Genomic DNA, 21,775 nt, shown 5'->3' on the forward strand with positions numbered 1-21,775 from the left:
AGATAGATGGATGGATGGATGGATAGATACAAACACTCACATTAAAAAAAATGGATGGATGGATGGATAGATACAAACACTCACATTAAAAAAAATTACCATTTTAAAAATAAAAGCTATTAATCACCAGGGACACATTACATAAATTATAAAATAAATTCTGTTATTCTGAACTTTCTAATCAAAGAACGCTGAAAGTATGCACAAAAATGTTATGCAGCACAACAGTTTGCATTTTTGAAATGTTGAAATGTTACTTGCAATAAATCAGCATATTTTATGATTTCTGAAGGATCATGAGACATAATGGCTGCTGAGAATTCAGTTGTGCTATCAGAAAAATAAATTACATTTCAAAAACATTTTAAAATGATAATACTATTCCATATGATTACTCTTTTTAGTGTATTTTTAATCAAATAAATTGGTGAGCATTCTTCTTTCAAATAGCCATGCATTTATAAATAAAACATACACAATCAGCCATTTCTAATTTTAATAGAAATTTGCTACAGGTTTTGTTTAAATATATAAAAACAATTTCACATAATTGTACACATCAATTCAGAGCCATAGGGATTTCATGTACAGAATGTTTTTTTAGGAAAAATGATTATTTCACTTAACTCTCTTGTTACTAAAAAATTATTGCAATACAAAGCAAGAAAAAAGCATGCAATGACAGACTTTCATTTAGCAATTTATTAAGAAATGTGCTATGCTGAATTGCTGAAAGCTCTTTTTATACAGTGATATCCAGTGATTTTCATATGTCCATAATGTAAAAAAAAAGAAGTATATTTTGACTCTCACAGACATTCTTTATAATAAGTAAAAAATTAAAAATAAAGATACTGGCATCAAGAAGATGTGCTTTTCTATACATAAAATGGCAAGGTTCATTAAAGACTTAAAAGCACATGATATATTGAGTCTCAGTGCACTTTTTCTTTTAAGGAAGCTTTAACCCAGCCTCCCAAAAGCTAAAACCTGTACTCATGACTTTTAAAGAAGACTTTGAGTGGTCACAAAAACACAGAAGAATTGGAAAAGAGTCTGAAGTCCCTTCAGCTGCAGTGGAACCTGTAACCCATCTCTCTCCAAAAACCTGTTTATCCTTCACATGAGGTATGATTTCCAAATTATTTGAAATGTAAAACTTTTTTGGATTTACTGACATTTTGTTCTGCAGACACAAACATTCAATATACAGAGACCAAAGAATAATATCCATATTTAAATTATGTCTTTCTGAGCTGTTCTAGTGGACCGATGGAAATAGAAATAGACCAGAACAAGAAGAAAAAGTATCAGAAGTAAGAAGAGGATAATAAATGTGACATATCCCTCATAAGGCATCAGCGGCGTGTCTGGAGCTTCAGCGGGGATCATGTTGGTCAGGTTAAGCATGTAACCTAATGTCCAGCCTGCATCACTGTCTCCTATCTGCAGCAGTTGACACAATAATCTCAATCAGTTTCCATATTCACTGGCCCCAAAATAAAAGTTTCTCAATACTTCATTTTGAACAATATATATATTGTTTTATCACTCTATTTTTAACCTACATAAAATCTAACATCTTACCTGTCTGAATACTTTTAATGAGGAATAATGTAACATTTTTTAATAACATCATACTTACCTTCTTAATGAACCTGATGTCTTTCCAGTTGTCGGAGGTGAAATTGTATCCGTCTTCCAGAAGGGTGAGAATGTAGGTTGCTGAGAAGCAGTATTCTGAAAGGTACTTCTTATATACTTGGGGATGATTTTTAACAATCTACAAAAGCAAAAAAAAAAAAAAATAATAATAATTATAATTTAGACATCATATTCCAACAAAGATGCAACCATTCTGAATATCCTTCAGAGAGAGTTAATAAAGCATTTGACCTGGTCCCATGGTGTAGAACAGTACGCCTCTAGCTTCTTCTTTGTAGTGGTTAAAGTACCACTTGTCAGATTTAAAAAGTCCATCACAAAGAAGAAAGCTGAAAAGGCCTAGAGAGTCAAATGGCATACTTATTAGCACTAGTTATGACTTACAACCAGCCATTTAAAATGTTTCAAATAAACTGTGTACATCGTTTCTTACCCCAAAATCTCCATAGACAGAAGGCTGGAAAACACCATTAAAAGAGCATCTTGTGTAAAGACAATTGCCTGTATTAAAAATCTTTCTGATTGATTGTTGGCACTGAGACCAATTCCCAAGCCCCACATGGACGAAGTTTTCATTTGCCGGTTTCGCTTCTTTCACACAGGGTGAATTGAAGAAACTTGAAACTGTCTTGCTGTCGTTATATCCAGGGTGAAAGCAAGGATCTCTTAACTCAATGGGGTCTGTCTTAGGGAGGAAAAAAAACATTTAAAAATATAAGATACAATTGCATAAGTGTCAAGTGTGGTCTATATCTTTAGACATGCATTAAATAAAAATACAATAGTTAAATTTAATCAAAGCTACAAGAAGCTTGTTCCTAACAAAGAATGTCTTGTCGAATTGAACAATGACAGCCATAATAATATTTTATTTGCTTTGCAAAGTATGCCTCATAAAGTGTGTGTAGTAAATGCATTAATATTCTACTATACACACAAGGCAAAACGTTGTAAATAAAAAGAAACTGATTATAGGAATAGGATTTACAAAGAATTATAGTATTACAGTCTTTCTACTTTAAATTTACACATTTAATTTAGTGTTACTTGCTTATTCTTTGTAATTATTTGTGATATTTACTAGTAGTGGAAACGGCACAGTTTTTTGTCAGTGCAATATTGCTTCAATGCACCACTTTATTGTAAAGAATAAGTATAAATTTCCATAGAGCCCTGGTCTGTACAGCGTCAACTGCAATGACAAGTATACCTTTGAAGCTTCATTTGCTGATTCTAATATCTTGCTCATAGAAATCTTGAGAGCTTGGTCCTTCCCGTAACAGAGAAAGCTGTGGGTGTACAGGTGATAATCGTTTCCGTACAGCCTGAAGTCAATAGAATTGTCTTTTGATTCAATATTCTGTTGAGGTACGAAGGTTATCTGAGTAGACGCTCCACCGAGGTCCAGAGCTCCAAGCGTCCCTGTGGGCTGCATGATAAACACATCTGACAATTGGCCTTTTCACACTGAAACTCTTTCAATAATCATTCTTATACTAGATATAAATTATACACTGTATATATTCAGCACTGCAATTCTTTAAAAAAGGACTTTAGGTAAAAAATTATAAATCAAAATTAAAAATTTGAAACATTGCTAAATCTGGTTAAAAAGCACCATACCTTTCTCAAGTTTTCGCTCAGGTAATTGACTGTAATCCATCCGAAAGCTCCCTCTTCTTGGCCTGAGATGATACGAGCTCCCCGATAGGAGAAGGGGTAGCTCTTCAGTGATTGTGCTACTGAGGCCAGTACCTTATCTGAAGCTTTTTCATCCTCCATCCTTAAAGAAAATAAAATATGATTAGCTTTTACCACTCAACAATTAGATTGTTACATTAAACAGCCTTACCACTTAAACAGTTTAAAACAATTTTTTAACAGTTGGATTTAAATGTTTTTTATTTAATTTAAAACACTGTGAAATTATATTACAGTTTCAAATAAATTTTCTTTCTACCATAGAATGTTTTTAAAATGTTATTTATTCCTGTGATGTTACACTAGCTTAGTTGAGAGTAACACTTTGGTGCACAAGAAAAGTTTCTTATCATTATTCATGCTGACAATATGTTTAACACTGATAATACGAACTATAATTAACAGTTGAGCACCAGTAATAATTGATTAAAATAATGAGAATCAAATGAGCATATTAGAAGGAAAGCTGAAAAATCAGTTTGCCATCACAGGAATAAATTATGTTTTAAAATATTTTAAAATAGTTATTTTAAAATTGATATATTTCGCAATATGTGAGCATAAGAGACCTCTTTCAAAACCATTTTGATAAATCTTATTCCACACTTTTGACAGGTGAGTTATATTCTAAATTATTCTCGGCCACACTATACTCACTATTTGATTCTTGTGAAATGAGAATATTGAGAACTGATTACCTGAGCAGTCTCATGCCTGCTGTGGCTCCCAGGTACACAGGGGTTTCGGGGTGTCTGTGTGCTGGTATTTTCTGCTTGGCTTCCTCCATGCACTCATACAGGGATGCACCAGCCCCCTGTGGATTAGCAGAGTAACTGGAAATGCCTTTGCCTACAGAGCAGAAAAAAACAGAAAAAGTTTTTCAAGATTATTGCCTAAAGGCTTTTTTTCAGTATGTAAATGCTGTTGGAAATAATGTGGTATGTTTACATAACTTTGGGATAGAGGGTTCACCCAAAAGTTACATGTATGTCATGATTTACTTTCTTTCTTATGTTTTATCTGAATGTCTGAGCTGAGGTATCATAATAGTAGTCCATATGACTTACATTTCATTATCTACATTTAAAGTCCCCTGAAGCCATACAGTAGCTCTTTATTTAATGGAAATCATGCTTGACAGTTGCGGTCACTATATGGAAAACAGCAGCTTTGCTTCCATAGAGAAGGAAAGTTCGATTTTAAATACATGGAGGAGTGAGAAAAGATTATAATTATATATTTTGAGTGGACAATTCCTTTAGCATACTGAAAAAAGGACAAGGAAAAACACTATCCAAAACATGTAACTAAGTATTTCTCTCTGCAAATTAGGGATTACGTACCTTTCACGTTACAGGTGTGTTTCTGTCGTACCATGCCAGTGTTGTTCTCCTTCTCGGCTGGCCATTCATAGATGAACACAGAAGTGTGGGAGGAACCTGCATCCAGAACTATTCCATACTGTCAAGTGCACAAGGACCATTGCATCAGTGAAATCTGTACAAATCTAGTGTATAACAATAACTGGTTCACTTAAAATGTTAGTCATACTTTGTATTTCTGGTGTAAAGGCTTGTTCTGGACGACAGAAATGGCCACCATGATGATGATCACCGCAGCGATAACAGCCAGAAAGATGGCCACTGGCCTGTTCCACGAGTTCTTACCTTTTGTTTTAAAAAGAGAAAATAAAGAAAGCAGGTTGAAAACTTGCACTTTTTTAAAAGCTTCTGTTTCTGTTTCACTTTTTGTTTCTAGTGTAAGCATATACTGTATGTACTTTCCATATTCCATAACAATATAGCATTTTAAATTATTAACAACAGTACAGAGTGTTTGGATTCAATGCAAACTGTAAACTGAATCCATGTGTTTGTTATCTCTAAACTAGACTAAATAATAATTGTGAAGCAAATTCTAGCTATTGTTTGCCTTGTGGTGAGGCTTTTTGTGGTTTAAAAAATATTTAGTAGACACTAACACCTAATGTCAGTTTAACGGAAAAACAAACAGAGTTTGAAAGCATGATGGCACGGTGTATTCTGCTGGGCATTACAGCTGTCTCCCCATGGTGTCCACAATAAAGCCCGAGGCCTTTCGTGTGTTCAGGTCTGATGTAGAATTTTTTACAGATCATGAGAATTTTCACTTTAGCGAATATCTCAGAGTTTAGGAAAATATCCAGTTTTTGTTTTCTGTGGTCACAGATGCTGGGATAGGCTCTGGCATTCCCACGTCCCTGTTGGAAATGCTGCCTGGAGAATGGATGGATTTATGGATTGGACAATTTCGGCTTAATTTTATAAGTATAATTAGAATTTATAAGAATACTTGTGGTTAAAGGGAACATTCTTCCTGTGAAATAATGTGAATTTTGTGTTCAGGGTCACTGATTAAATCATTTTTAGTATAAAATTATTTTAAAATGCTTTATTATGTGTTTTATGAATGCGTGTTTATGGAACAATTGAGATGCTCTCATTATGTGGTTTTATTAAGAAAGTTCGGGAGGAGCACGATCAGATAATCATCCAATTTGGCACAGGTGCATCTCGTTTAGCTAATCATCTTAACTAGCACACAAGCATATATATATCCAGTCTTCCTACCTCCTGTCCCACAACAGTTTTTCGGCATCCCTCCTCCACCCCAACTCCTCACTTCTAATCTATTTATCCCAAATTAGGGATAGGGGGAGTTATTTGGGTTCGGGCTATGCTCCGGGCCCTGACCCCTCCCCCAGGACAGCGCGCCAAAATATGCCTACTATTCGCCTACTATTCGCCTTCAGATTAGATGTAAGGGTGAACTCGTGAATTGATGGTTCGTTAATCTAATTCATACTCAACATTGTACACCAGTGCAGTGATGGGTGAGATGTAACACCTTTAGTTCGACCAATCAAAAAAATCATCATCAAACAGGACCACCACACTCCTGAAGTTCACACATTACAATAATGATAATAATAATTTACTTTTTGATCATGCAATTGATATTAAATTACAGAACTGGTCAAATATAAATCTGTATGTTATATAACATTAACACAAACTTTCTACAAATTTCTCCAGCATATTTAGGCTACTCTTTTGAAATATATATTTTTTTTAAATAAAAAAATAAGGGTATAATGGGTTACCATAATCCATTTGAACAAGTAAATCTGATTACCACAAGAAATAAAATAATGTTTTCAGTTAGTATTTCAGCTCTTGTCAAGCATTATGTGTGATTCACTAATTTATATTTCTACGTATTGTTAGTTTTCTACCTTATTTTGTAGCATATGGAAATTATTGAGTGTTTAAGACATGTAAAGAAGACATACACATTACACATCTCCCTTATATCGAGTTTACTTCTAGTTCTTGCAAGCTCAAGCAAGCCACATTTCATTAAGTTTAATGTAAGTAAAGCAGAACTGTATATGCAGCAATGAAACATTTAAATCAACGCGCCTCACTGAGCTTTTTACTAACCCATCAGGACATGCGCTGACTTCTCTTACTTGAAAAAAATATTTTTTTTTTTTTCAGTTAATGTTGTTAAGTCCCATTTAACATATTATTACTGTAATTGATTCCTGCCCGCTGAATTACAGCCTAGTCTTGTGAGTTAGTTACTTTGGATTTGTTTAAGTAACGATCAATCACACATGTGTGCATAGTTCTGGCTTTGCTTGGCACAAGTGATTTCGTGTTATTTTGGGGAAACACCCTTTGTGCAAGTGGAGCCAGGCTCCAAGTGACGTTACAGGCGGGCGGGAGAAGAGTTCCCTTGTGCACCCGTTTGGGGACTGCACCACTTTGGAAACCATGTGTGAGCTGCATACTGATCAGCCTCTGGTACTGAAGCTTTTGTCTTTGGCATTCAAGTGTTCTGGTCTGAAGACTATAAACTGCATCTTAATGCAATATTTACATTTTATTTCTCAGAATTAAATTTTTTTCTTTCATTAAAAAGTATTCATTTGAGGACACAATGGATGAAAGATGTGTCCAGTTCATGCAGGAGTTAAACACATATATCAGAAATGAGGTATAGAAATGAACTCGCTTTTAAATTTAACATGCACTGAATTTAAGGCATGCAGATGTTATTTTCCAGAAAAAATAGCAGCTGTTCTCACAAAGCAATAAATAAAATGACAGAAATTATTTTCTGTTTCTCAAAAGCATGAGATATTTGGAAACCTTCATGACAGTTATATGTAATTTTATTGCTTGACAGCCCCAATTCCCCATTCCATTTGATGGGAAAAGGGATTTTTCTGGATCTTTCATAAATATCCAGCATTCTAGTTTTACATCAGTTAATGCTATAATAAATAGTATTAATAATAAAACTTTTTAGTTTTAAATTTAAAACTAAGTAAGTACAGTTTGAAGTTGCAGTTTGGGGTCAGCAATATATTTATCTTATCTTATTTGCAAAAATGTTTAAATCATTACTGTTTATTTTTAGACCTATTGTTAGTTTGTTTTTTTTGGCTGTTTTTATAACGATGTCTGGTGGCAATACTGCATCGTCGACATGCACAGGTTATTGCTGAAAGCATAGTACATCTGATAAAGGAAACGCAAAAACATCCTGATATTATCTGTCAGAGAAGTGGTCAAAAACTGTAGCATTTAACACTAGTAAAGATCTGTAGAACAAGTAGGTTACACACCAGCCATGAAGAAGTCTATGCTATGTAATTCATTCAGTAGTTACATTTTCACAAATAATGCCATAAACATTCATAAGAACACTAGACAACGTTATCAGAACAATGGTCATTAATAAAAACTATATTTTACTATAAATTATTAACACATTTTGATGCAATATGATTTAAAAATGATCATCCCTACAAAACAGAGAAAACATCTTTCACGAACACTTACATGTCTGCACGAATTCTGGGTATGGCTCACAATACTTGGCTGTATGTCAGGACACTCACTCACTTTCATGTCTGTCTCATTTAAAAGTTTAAAGTGTATATAATGAGATGTATTTGAGTTATTATAGCACAATTCTTTAACACCAACACACACTCCCGAACCACACAAAATTTTCAAGCCTGGCTACAGCCATGAGTTCCCTTATGTGTTCTGTAGAAGAAGGTCATGCAGGTTTGGAAAAACATGGGGGTGATTGAATGAACACAGACTATTATTCTTTTGACACATATGGAAGATACTTTCTTCAGACAACTTTATCTGTTGTCCTTGTAAGACATTATTCCATCCAATTATTTTACTTGCTGCATCAGGGTCCTTAATAGTCTTTAGATGACTTGAGGCGATCAGTCTCAGTCTATTTGTTATCCATATGTTATTTAAGGTTCCTTGGTTTCCTTCCCTGAATTGCAGAAGTTCATAACTTTTGGATAATTTGCAGTTTAACCTGGACACAATGAAAACACTCTGTTATATAAGAGGGTTTTAAGATAAGATTATTCAAAATGTTTTTCAATTTTTTTAAGTCTCTTATATTCTCTTATATTCACTTATATTTCATTTGATCAAAAACGTTTTGTATTGTAATATATTTTAAAATGTAATTTATTCATGTGATGACAAAGCTGAAATATATAGCCATTACTCAAATCTTCAGTGTCACACAATCCTTCAGAAATTATTCTAATATGCAAGGCTGAAAACAGTTGTGCTGCTTATTGTTTGTTCGTGGAAACAAATATTTTTTTTTCAGATTCTGGGATCAATAGAAAGTTGAAAAGAACAGCATTTATTTAAAATCCTTTGTTACAATGTACGTACTGAATGCGACCTTGCTGAAAAAAAAAAAAGATTAATTACTGACCACAAACTCTTGAATACTAGTGAAGGTCTTTTACCTGTTTCTGTCTGTTGTATATTAAAGCTATAATACAATGGTATTTACAAGGGAACACTGCCAAGTGTTTAAACAACAAGAGATCATGCTAAATATCCTAACCCACATCAAAATGGAGACATAAGATATACTATGAGGATATGAGATGAAAAGGATATAAGATGTAAGATGAAAGATATAGGATATAACAGGAAAATATCCAGTCCTCGCTGGTCTTTTTATGTAAAGACTGAGCAGACTAAGCAGATTTAAATCTAAACATTTGTTATATGTCATATTGCACAATGCACAGATCAAGACAGTGTTTAAGGAGAACAGCTGTACAAAGAAACAAGGCAAATTGAGTCCATAATCCATAGGAATGCTTCATACCAGTGACAAAATGAAAAGAAAAAAATAGCAAAATGGGAAAGTCGTTTAGAGAATCTAACTCATAACCTAAAAAGGTTGTACAGCGCTCTCTAAAAAACTATCTCCAGGATCAGTGGCATATCTCTTGCTTTACTTAACCAGTCTTCATTATGAAACAAAGTTGCGTTTCCTCTTGAGTAAAGGGAAACTCAAAAAAAGCTTTCTTTGTGAAATGACCTTCTTTCAAAGGATGTTTACATAGCAACCTACATGTCTCAGCTGTGAATCTTTTATTGACTGGAACACCACAGAGACGTCAATGCACACTCGTGCTGCCAAGTAAACAGATTTTCTGTCTACCTGGGGTGTTCCTCTAGATTTCTGCATAGATCAGCCAAAGTTGAGACACTGTCATCATCTACTAAATCCTTTGAAAACATAGTATCTCACTGACAGAGTTTATTAGTCTTATCAGCCTGAAGAGTCACTGTAGTCCAAATCCATGACTAAGCATGTTACTTCAGGTTTAATGTCTTCTCTATAACCCTCACCTGCGCTAACATGCCCCAGGTGCCTGAGTAAGCTTGTATGAGGTAATCCAAGTCAATGTGACACTCTTGAAACATGGTAAATAATGGTACATGCCACTTCACACCCTACATAGTGAACTCTGAAAGCGTTTCTTGCAACACAATCGTGAGAAGGCAGGATATCAGGGGTGTCCACATAGACAGTAGCTTTTCTTTCAAACAACGACGGAAGAAATTCTATTCTCCATCATTTTTTTATTTTAAGATTTTAAAACTAAATGTAAAATAAAATTTTTATTATTATTTTAATTTTATAAAAGATACATTTAAGTAACATGATAATTACATTTGCGAGAAAGCGTGTTATCAAAGGTGTCAGGAAGGTATGTCTTCAGAATGTTTTGTGTTTGACGGTAGCTTGCCTTTCAGACAATGAAAGAATGAAAGTCTATCCCTCCTTTAAATATCGATTATATTACAAAGACAATGATTGTTAATATGCATATTGCTCAAGGAGTTCTGTAGTATCTGGAGGTAGTGTATAAGATGGTTTAGTGATTTTAAATTTTACTTATGAGCTTGCAGAACATTTGCTATAATAATATAAAATCAGACTTAAAAAATTGCCATAATCTTTTAAACAACTGAGATGTTGGAGAAAATGAGGAACATGCATAATTAGGCCAGAGGCTGCAATCAGGCTCCTCGAGGGCCAACATGACAGACGTGATAATGTGCATTAAGGGTGAACTGTTTGTGTGTGTGTGTGTGTGTGTGTGTGTGTGTGTGTGTGTGTGTGTGTTATAAAATATGATGGAGACATTTGAATTGCTTTTTGTGTAGTTCTTTGCACTTATTTAATGGAATTAAGTTTTTATCAGGAAAGGAGTGGCCATGATGTTATTCTAATTACCTGGAGAAATGGTCAAGATATGTCAATTATTGCATCTACTAGCAGGGGCTAACTGGACAAAGCTTGACCCTTTGGTATGTCCTCAGTGTGTTGGACAGATAGCTTTAAATAAATGTTAAAGAATATCTGGAAACGAATTCTCAGCTGGCAGGTGTGAATCCCACAAACAGCACCATCAGCCAAAAGTGAAGGGCGTGAATAATGCCTGATCCAAAACTCAAACTGATGACATTTTACAATATTTTCATCATGACAAGTATTTTGAACGTGCTTTAGGCTTTTAGCTTGCAGTCATTCAAGATTTACAGTAACAAATGCTTTCCCATTGATTGTTCATTTCCCATTCATCTGTGATGCTTTTTTTTAGAAAGATAATCAAATAAACTGCCTTTCTTGCCTCTTTGCTATAGTGTAAAGTCCATTTGAAAGCAATCAGACCGTTTTATTATGTTAGAGCCAAGAAGCCTTTTTAGATAAATGGGATTAGGTTACACAATATGTAGTTTATTCAGTCTTAAAGACTGATAAAGACAAGAAATGATCCAAGAAGCATTAGGTTTAGTGGTCTAGAGAATTTGCACTCATACTTTCCATCAGAGGGAACAGCATTTGTCACACCCTTGAAACATGTGGTCAGCTTAGGCTTGTCAGCGCAAACACATGTGCGAAGAGGAACAATTATCAGCAGATGTATTTGAATCTGTCTTCAACTAAACTTCTAGAAAAGAGAGATATGTAAAAAAAAAAAATTAAATAAAAAAAAAGCTCAGTCTTAAGTGTTCTTCTTTAGAATTATTGTTTGGGGAAAGTGGTTTAGATCTGTGCTTTGAACTTCAAAATAAACAAAGATAATGTTGTTTTCATCTTAACAGGAAAGGCGTAGTTGACATGCATTATTTGTTTTAGGAGACACTATATTATATGGAGTTATTACTACACATCCTGTATGTGTAATATTCTCAATGCAGTGTATGAACTGAAGTGACCACGTGTGATGTATATATTTCAGGATGGTCTTCAATGAATGTTTGTTCAACTAGAAAAAGGATGTTTATTTCAACTGCTGTGTGCAATTTTAAAGGTTAGAGGAAGTGAGCTGTGAGTTGTGAAATGACTAATGACTAGACGGTCCAAACTGCAAAAAGTATCTATTTTTTAAAAGTACAGATACATTTAACAAATATTTGGATAAATATATTTTTAAAGAGATGTATTATCTTCCATTATGCCATCTTTAAAGAGATATATTATCTTCCATTATACCATACTTATTGGACATTTTTTTAAATAGATTTTCAATTTAAATACATCTATCCAAAATATGTGTATATAAATATAATGTCAATCACAAATTAATCAATATGGAAAATAACAGACTTTCCTGTGTGGAACACAGACAATTTAATCTCTTAACACTAACAAAACATTTTGAGTGACACACAAAAGTGAATTCATCAATGTAACTAATATATCAACCAATAAGCTCAAAGAAAGACAAACTGTGAAAGAATTATAATTAATCTTCGACAACCAGGAACATATTTCCTTTACTGTGGCATCTTTCTTTTGCTCAGACATGACCAGCCAAGCCCAAACACAGCTCTGCAGTTCCTGCATTAGGAATAGTCCGGAATTATTTTGTTTTTGTTTTATCATAGTTTTCTCATTCATTTCCACTTCACAATCACCCACTTAAATGCATGCCTTCTTCACTGTTGTGTAAGTTAACACTTGCAATCTGTTTGAGCATGTTAACCACACTACTAATCCAGTGACTTTGATTGATTGATTTAAAGCAACAGTGGAAGCACTGCGTTCTATAGAGATGCTCCAGGGACACATGGAATGGGCTTTTTCCTGGCAGTCAGATGGGTCTGATGACAAATGTTTGATTAAGCAAGAAAGTTTCATAGGAGTTTTTTGCAACTGCTCATCGCAGAGTCATTCATTTGAAAGCTGGTGCTTCAGCAACAGATATAATGCCACGGTTAATTTCATTAATTCCTTCATACATTCATTAATTCATTCATTTATTAAGATACACATCCGATTTTTGAAATACACATGTGTGGGACATTTTTATATTTCAAAGAGGAAACTTTGACTGAATTTGTTTTATTTGGCAGCAAACTAACTGATAACCAGAAGCTGACTTGGTCTTAACTTCCAAAAACTTGGTGATAGTCAGCTTCTGATGAGTTGTTTGTGGTTGGTGATAACTTGAACTTTCAGTAAAGATTCTTGTATTACTCAGTCGAAAATCTCACAATGATTCACACATTTCATGTTTGTAAAGGTACAGCTATCATATGGGCAGTTATCTCAGGAATCATATTGCTGAGCTGAGGTAAGTTCAGCATGCATTTAGCAGGAATTACTATATTACTATATTATAAAAAGTTTAATAATGTTCCTCTAAATAGATTTTAAAGTGATAAGGTGCACATTTTATCTATGACAAATGTTCTCTCAGATGCTGTCATGAGTAGACCACATTCTGGCAATTAGCACTTGGGACTGTGGTTTGGGGTCTGACTCACACAGCCTACATTCCACTCACAGACCTTCAGTATGTAGTGCAAAACCTTAGTGAGGTGTGATTGCAGAGCCCTGTTCTCACACAAGCCATTTACGATGACACGCATTGTACTTCATTATGAGGGTACAAAGAAGCCATTTTGCATATTTGCATTTTGCAATATTTTCCTATATATGCCCTGTTTCAAGTCTAATTTAAATATGTAAATGCTTAACTAATATCAGACCATATTTGGTAAAATTTACATTAGTTTACAACTACATACATAAAATTCTTTGAGGATGTATTAATGCTAGCTCATGCACATTAACCCAAAAGACACACACACACACACACAAAACCTGTGGTCCTAAAACTATGCATCAAAACGTATTTACATAACATTTACATTAAAATGTATACATTGGTCACACTTTACGGTCCAGTTCTCGCTATTAACAAACCATTAACTGCAACTTTTGCCTCAATAAACTCCTAATCTGCCACTTATTAATATTTAGTAACATAGTTGGTCAACTTTGGTTATTAGGTTTGGGATGTAGAATATAGTCATACAGAATATGTGCTTTATATGTAATAAACAGCCAATATGTTATTAGTTGGGATGCCAATAAGCAGTTAACTGGTCTCTTTACTAAAGTGTTACTGAAGCAGGGATAAATATATAGGATTTATTGGACCTAAGATTGCATGAACTACCAATGAAAATTCATGTTTTATTTAACTAAGATTCTTGAAGTGGCCCTATAAATAAAAGGGAATCCCTTCATGCAGATTTCCAAAAAATACTCCATGTGTGGTTGGGGTGGGACTTCCTCAAGTGCACATTACTGGAATAATGAAGAATGTCTGCACTGACCTTGCTGTGCCAGCTACAGGAAGTTTAATTTGCTCAAGGCACTAACTGCAGGTAAAGGAAGATGGCACAGGGATTACATGAGTTTTCTAATTTTTGCATGCGAAAACAGAATAGTATTTTTCTTAATGAAAACATTGCAGTATTTCTATGCCTCGTGCAAGAATGCACAACTCCATATATATCCAGATATAATGCAGCTGCAACTTACTTAAATACATTTTAGACATGGTTACATTGGGGGATGTTTTGTTACTACCAGATGTTCTGTCCAATCTCAGGAAGAAATCCTCTGGTGTTATGTAATAATCTTTCTCTCACTCTTCCTCTTTTTGACGATGCCTCTGCGCTCTCAGTCCTGCACAAACTCTCACAGGCTTCTGCTGCTAAAGCAGTTAGATGAACACCAGATGCTGAAACCCGATGCCTCTGATGATCACATAGCCTACAGTGGATTCCTGTATTTTTTTTATTTTCCTTTATTTACATTGTTTCGTATAATCTGTTTACATGTCTAAACCGAATGTACCGAACAATACTGGATTATCGAGCACACTTCTACCAGTTCCTGATCTACAATAGCGTTTCTTCGAGGTCGTAAATAAATCCGATGCACGAACTTTTAAACTTTTTGACAGGTAGTTCATCAGGTTAATACAAACTGCATGCTTCAAAGGATTCTTTAAAGCGTGTAGGCTTAACTGAGAATGCATGATGTCTATCTGGAATTTTTATAGAGAGCATGTCACTGATTTAAACAATGCAAATGTTTTTTGAAATACTGCATTAGTTCATTATTTAGCAGCGCACAACAGATCTGTAATTTAAAAAACATTGTGAAACCATATGGTTCTTGAACTGTCTGTCTAAAGTTAACACACAAACATGGATAAGGACAATCAATATCCACAGAACCATACTTTAAAGTTAATCTTAATATTAAGAAAGGTTGATTTAGCAGAAGAAACCTCCACAAAATCAGATAATTTTGAGTGTTTTTATAGTGATCCTGCATTGTTTTTTCTTCTTCCTTCCTTTGTGCACTCCTTTACAAATTACATCCTGCCCTGCCGTGAACCCAATATGGTGAAGTGTGTGTTCATGTGAGTGGATGTCATAGACTCACCTCCTTGTTCATCCATGAATGCAGCGTCCTATAATCCTTTCTCTCTCTCTCTCTCGCCCTCTTTCTGACTCGTACCAACTCTAAGTGCTGTTTAGGGTATTTGGCTCAGCTCTCTTAGAGGGTCTTTTCCATTCTTGAGGTTCTTTATGAGGCTTTATAAGGGGGCATGAGTGGGCGGGACAGACGCCAAGCTTTCTCCCTCCCTCCCTCCTTCCCTTCCTCCACCACCAACCATGTTAACAATCTGCCTGTTACCTCTCTGTTCTCAACTGTGTGTGAAGAGAGAGAGAAAGACAATGAAAAAGAGTGTGTGTGTGTGAGTGTGTGTGTGTGTGTGTGTGTGTGTGTTTGTGTGTGTTTGTGTGTAAAAGAGAGAGAGAGAGAGGAGAGAGAGAGAGAGAGACTTCCGACAAACCGTTAACCACTTTTGCAACATTTTTTGTTTCTCTCTGGGTTACAACTAGCTCTGTCACTCTCGGTTGTCATAAAAAACATCAACACACAACAAAAGTCATGTTTTGTTCTCTACTTTTTTTTTTGTTCTCTCTGTTTGTGTCTGGGTCTTTCACGCAGGTGTTGCCCTGGGGGCAGGAACAGGTGTTTGTGAAAATAAATAATATCATTGACATAGGAAGTGAGAAATATGAAACTTATTGAGGATTATCTTCGATAGTACAGCATGTTAGTAGAGATAGTTACAGTATGTAAATGTGCTGTCATTCTGCTAAATATCTAATTTTGTATTCCAGATTGTCATGCAGATTTGGAATGACAGGAGGGTAATTAATTAAATACTTTGCCTAACATGTCTTTTAATACACTTCTCTCTATTCCTATTGCTCTCTGGAATTGCCAGTCCGCTGTAAACAAAGTCATTTATTATTAGTCATTCAAAGCTCAATCTAATGGCCCTGACAGAGACCTGGATCAAACCAGAGGACACTGCCACCCCTGCAGCACTCTCTCAGTTTGACTGGAAGAGGTGGAGGTACTGGTCTGCCTATCTCTAATGATTTGAAATGTAATCATTTACCATCTGTGGGTGTCAACAGCTCCTTTGAATCTCATTCAGTTACTGTACTATTACCTACCCTCTTAAAATGCATTTTGTATTTGTTATCGACCCCAGGATCATTAGGTAACTTTTTGGATGAATAGGGCTTGGGCGCCAAGTTGCATTCTGGGACGTGGCGGCCATGTTGCCAGCTTCGCGAATGTAAACATACAGCCAGTTGAACGAGAAGAGCAGAGTTGGTAGAAAGAAAAAAAGATGTCAAAATCGCGAAAAGGTTGTGGGATTTATAGGGATAGGCTAAATAGGGATGCCAGGGGACTGTATGTGGACAAAATCGGCTCTATTAACGGTTTGGATCCATATGAAATTCCCAACAAATAGTGGAGTACCGACGGAGACTTTTTGCCGCACGTTTGCATTTCAGATATCTTCGGCTACCGTGTTTGTTTTGTGAGCGCCTACACTTCAGAATAGTTCCAAAGCTACAAGTCAAGTCTCATGTACAGTTCACAAATGGATGGGTTCAGGAGCTGCAAAACGGAACAGCGGCAAAACAGTATACAGTAATCCGGTGAGCTGCGCTCTAACGTTACCTAGCTGCTAGTTCAGTAACCGTTAGTGCTAACAACCATTCACACATGGAGTTTTAACAATGTGTTTCAAAAGTGTAGTTAGTAGCTGTCCACCCTCCCGTTTTTCCGGGGTTCTCACGTATTTGAGCTGTTTTCCCGCTGTCTTCCCATTTTAGTATTTTCCTGTAAAATATCCCGTTAGCCCCTCCATCAGACCTGTCAAGTCTCTGTGTTGTTTTCCTGTTGCTACTCCTTGTCCTTCCAGTGAAACAGATGTTTTCAAAGCATCGTTTTGATTCCTTGAAAGCAACCTTAGCGTGATGTTGGGCTTTTTAAGATAGCGTTGTTGTTGTGAGAGCACGATTTCACGCCAATCTGTAACTAAAGTCACGTGAGACCTAGCTTCACAAATCGCTTAACGTTAGTTAATGCAGCATTATTATAGTACAAATTTTTGTTGTCAGCAGAGGGATAGCAACAAAAAGATGAATGTTGAAATTTCCCGTATTTTGGATGAGTAACTCAAGAAATTTCCCTTATTTTCAATGTTAACTCAAGCTATATAAATTAATATTCAGATGTTATGGTCTCCGTAGTTGCGCCTCCAAGCAGGAAAGCGGTGTAAAGTTAATCCATTCTCATTTTATTTTCCCCATGGCTATTATGTGTTGCGCTATTACACCCCACAATACAGCAACGGTTGAAAATGGTTAAAATAGATTTTTAATTCATCAAATTAAGACACACGGATGAGAGGGAGTATGTCTAAACACTGTGCAGTAGTCCGAGTGGCAGTAAAGGAAGCATTCAACGTGGCGGCCACACCAAGTAATGACGTCACGACGCCCAAGCCCTATTACATGTGCTGCTCTCAACCTTTCCTGAGGATGGCACTCCTCTAGCTACGTTTGGAGACTTCATCATCCACCTAGATAAACCTCCATCTGCAGACTTTCACACTCTGCTTGCCTCTTTTGATCTCAACCGAGTGCCAACTTCTGCTACTCACAAATCAGGCAAACAAATGGACCTTGTTTACACACGACACTGCTCCACTGATCATGTACTGGTAACACCACTGCACACTTCCTCCTCACTCTTAACCTCAACCTCCTGACACAACACATAGCCCTTCACATGCCATCTTTTGGCGTAACCAACGCTCACTCTTACCCTCCTGGCTATCTGCTATGGTTTCATCTTCACTTCCTTCCCCTAAACTGTTAGCATCTTTTGATGCTAATAGTGCTACTGATACTTTCTGCTGCACTTTTACATCTTGTTTAGACACTGTTTGCCCCTTGTCTCCCATACCACCCCTCCAGTCCCTTGGTTATCTGAGGTTCTCCGTGAACATTGTTCTAAGCTTAGAGCTGCTGAAAGGTTGTGGTGCAGATCCAAAAGTATTACTGACTTTAATGTGTATCCATCGCTCCTCTCTTTCTTCTCTGCTAATCACTACACTGCTTAAAGGACATACCTGTAGTACCATAACAAAATTAACATGCTCTTTAAAACATTTTCCTCGCTCATTTGTCCTGCATGAACTCTGATGACTTTCCCACATTTTCCATGCTTGATCTGTCCGCTGCTTTTGACACAGTTAACCCCCAGATCCTCCCGTCAACCCTACTGGCAAAAGGAATCTCAGGAACCGGACTCCAGTGGTTTGAGTCTTACCTATCAGATGATCCTTCAAAGTATCTTGAGCCCCTTTCACACTGTGATTCCGGTAAAAACACGGCTAATGTGTCCTGGCAATTGTTCCCGGGTCGCTAGATTTTGCACTTTCACACTGCCAGTGATTACCCGGAATATGTGCTTGCTTTCACACAGAACCCGTAAAGGTCCCGTGATGACACGTTAGGAACTAAATGGTCTCTGATTCATTACAGTTTGCACATATTTTTTTGTCTCGAACGTTGATCTTCCTTCAAAACACATGGTAAAAAAGTTGCGCGATAACGTGCAATGTTACTAGGTCCCCTACCCGGGATCTGTCCCTGAATCAATCCCGGAACGTGTTTGCTTTCACTCAGAATTGTCACCAAAAGAAGCAAAAAGTCACTTTTACGGACTTTTAAATTAAATATTCCCTCCTGGTGGAATGACCTGCCCAAATCAATCCGAGCAGCTGAGTCCTAGCCATCTTCAAGAATCGGCTAAAAACAAATTTTTTCCATCTGTATTTGATCCTCTAACTCTAGCACTCTCTATTCTAATTATATTCTTAAAAAAAAAAAAAAAAAAAAAAACGTCCCCTTTATACTTTGCTGCTTGTTTTCTTAACAAAAAAAGGAACTAGCTTTCTAATATTTTTGCATTCTGTCTGTTTTCTTTTAATTCATTATAAAATTAACAAAAGCAAAAAAAGACCTCTAACACTAGCTTGCTCTATTATTTTTCTATTCTGTCTGTTTTATTTTTATGTATTATATTATTTAAAAAGCCTTTGCTAAGCTTACTGAGACTTGCTATAGCACTTGTATATCATTGCTCTTTTGTTGCATTGATTGCTTCCATTTTATAGAAGTCCCTTTGGAAAAAAACGTCTGCTAAGTGACTAAATGTAAATACAGTATATATATATATATATATATATATATATATATATATATATATATATATACATATATATATATATATATATATATATATATATACATATATATATATATATATATATATATATATATATATGTATGTATGTATATGTAAATATGTATGTATATAATGTTGTGCACATATATCTTGTGATGCCTCTCGATACATCATCTTTTGCTGATATTAGTATTAATGTTAGTAATTATGATCTGCTGACACTAAAAACCATGCAAGCCTGCTGTTTTCAAGAAAATGGGAAAAGAAAACCATTTTGCAGCATTTTCACTTCCTCAACCAGGGAAACCAAATGACAAACCACTTTAAAGTAGGTGTGTGGCCAAGAGAACCATTATGTCGCAATTTATAAATGGTTTCCTTTTGAATGCTAAGAAACACAGATGCTAGTCTGTCCTAGGCATTCGTGGAAGAGCAGTGCATACACAGCTTTCCTGAGATCAGCTGTTGCTAATCAAAGGGATAGTTCACCCCCCAAAAAATTCTATCATTCTCATGTTGTATCTAGAGTCACTTTCATCTTTGCAATCTTTTATTGCATTGCAGTGAATATCTTTGTCAGATACAGTGAGTAATGCTTGCTAAAAAGATTAAGCTCAAGATCAAAGGCACACATAATTATAATATACAGTTTGGGGCTTTTATTTAAGATTTGTGAGAGATATTTCAGATGTGTAACAATAAAAGTCTTTGATGCAATTACACAACAGTGGAAATGCATTGGAACCATGGTCAGTCTGAGTGGAAACTAGTTGCCCTTTTAAATTTAGAACGCACAAAAGACCTCTGTGATACCAAATGCATAATACATAACTTTTTTGAACATTTGATCTCTATAGAACTTTCCTTACAAGAAAATGCATCGTCTGCATAACTTCCTGGGGCCCCCGAAACAGAACTAAACAGCATACTCCTTAAATTAAACCTTCAGAAAGCTGTTTCCTGGTGCGTGTTTATATCCCCTGTATTTGAATAATAACAACATAGTCAAGTGCCTCGTCTTGTTTCCGTGTGATTTTTTATTTATTTATTTTTTCCTGGATGGAGCAAAAATAACACATGTGTTATTTAACCGAGAGCATATCAATCATTTTACGTTCTCAGGATATGGAGTCATTCAGTGTTACGGTCGACAACACAAACCTTTGTCTTATTTTGTCTGAGACCTTCCCATAAATATGCCCTGTGGATTTCAGTGGTTGTCTCACCCCACAGCCTATTTTGTATGAGCTTATCTAATAAAGGAGTTTCTCATTTTGAATTATTGATTTTAATTCTCATTGATTATTTCCAAGACGCCAAATAAATGAGTGTTAGAAATAAGTTGTTTTAGCATGAGGTCAAAAGTGTAACTGACAAAGTATTATTAAATCAAACCCAATGATTCTAATGGTACTAACCAATCTTAAAAAAGTAAACTTTAAACTTTGTGAACTTTGCACTTTGCCGATGATGACTCAAAGCCAGCAGTCTCACTATAATAGCTACCATCTGCTTCCCTTTTGGAGAAACATTTCCCTCCAAAAGGTTTCCTGCTGCACATGAAAAAGGATGTTTGTGGTACACATCTTGAACAATAACTTTGTGGTACACATCTTGAACAATAAGTCAGTTATGTATTGATACATTTTCAGCTCATCACAAATGCTGCAGAACAGCTTCATAATGCAACTTTCAAAGCATTCTGGGGGGCTGGATTCTGTGTCTCCCAAAAAAATATGGAAAAATATGGTATGGTATGCATTTTTTAGTTTTTTTTTTTTGTCTTTCAGAATGAGTAAAAATGCAGATAATCCAAGTAACTCTTCATATTCTTGTGCAATAATTCTATTTCTTATAAGAAGTCAAGTCTCATTAAAGAACACTCAGCACTTCATTTGATTTCTAAAGATAAAAGCATGCATAATGTTATGTTTCAGCTGAATGAGATGCTTTCTGTGGGTCGTGAGTGGATAGGCTCCTCTCTGGTTATTTAAAGACATTAAAGAGCTGTTCAGTGCTTTTGCATCTTTTATAGACTTCGCATACCCTACTATCATTC

At 35.6% G+C, this 21,775-nt stretch overlaps 1 protein-coding gene across 1 annotated transcript; it reads right to left on the reverse strand.

Moving 5' to 3' along the window:
• Positions 1-482: 482 nt before the first annotated feature.
• LOC113111587 (ectonucleoside triphosphate diphosphohydrolase 1-like) lies at positions 483-15,740 on the reverse strand. Its single transcript, XM_026276473.1, has 10 exons — positions 15,529-15,740; positions 4,918-5,033; positions 4,710-4,827; positions 4,065-4,215; positions 3,289-3,448; positions 2,876-3,094; positions 2,099-2,350; positions 1,897-2,004; positions 1,646-1,783; positions 483-1,446 (listed from the first exon to the last, which is right to left on the reverse strand). The coding sequence occupies exons 1-10, from the start codon at positions 15,542-15,544 to the stop codon at positions 1,237-1,239; spliced, it is 1,488 nt and encodes a 495-aa protein (XP_026132258.1). The 5' UTR covers positions 15,545-15,740; the 3' UTR covers positions 483-1,236.
• Positions 15,741-21,775: the final 6,035 nt, after the last annotated feature.

The sequence above is a fragment of the Carassius auratus genome, chromosome 12 (genome assembly GCF_003368295.1).
Source record: "Carassius auratus strain Wakin chromosome 12, ASM336829v1, whole genome shotgun sequence".
NCBI classification, from domain to species: Eukaryota; Metazoa; Chordata; class Actinopteri; order Cypriniformes; family Cyprinidae; genus Carassius; species Carassius auratus.

Excerpts from the sequence above, each read along its gene's own strand:
- LOC113111587 (XM_026276473.1), bottom strand. Across the intron at positions 2,351-2,875 it reads CAGCAAATGAAGCTTCAAAG|ACAGACCCCATTGAGTTAAG; the intron begins GTATACTTGTCA and ends TTCCTCCCTAAG. Across the intron at positions 2,005-2,098 it reads CTGTCTATGGAGATTTTGGG|GCCTTTTCAGCTTTCTTCTT; the intron begins GTAAGAAACGAT and ends TTGACTCTCTAG.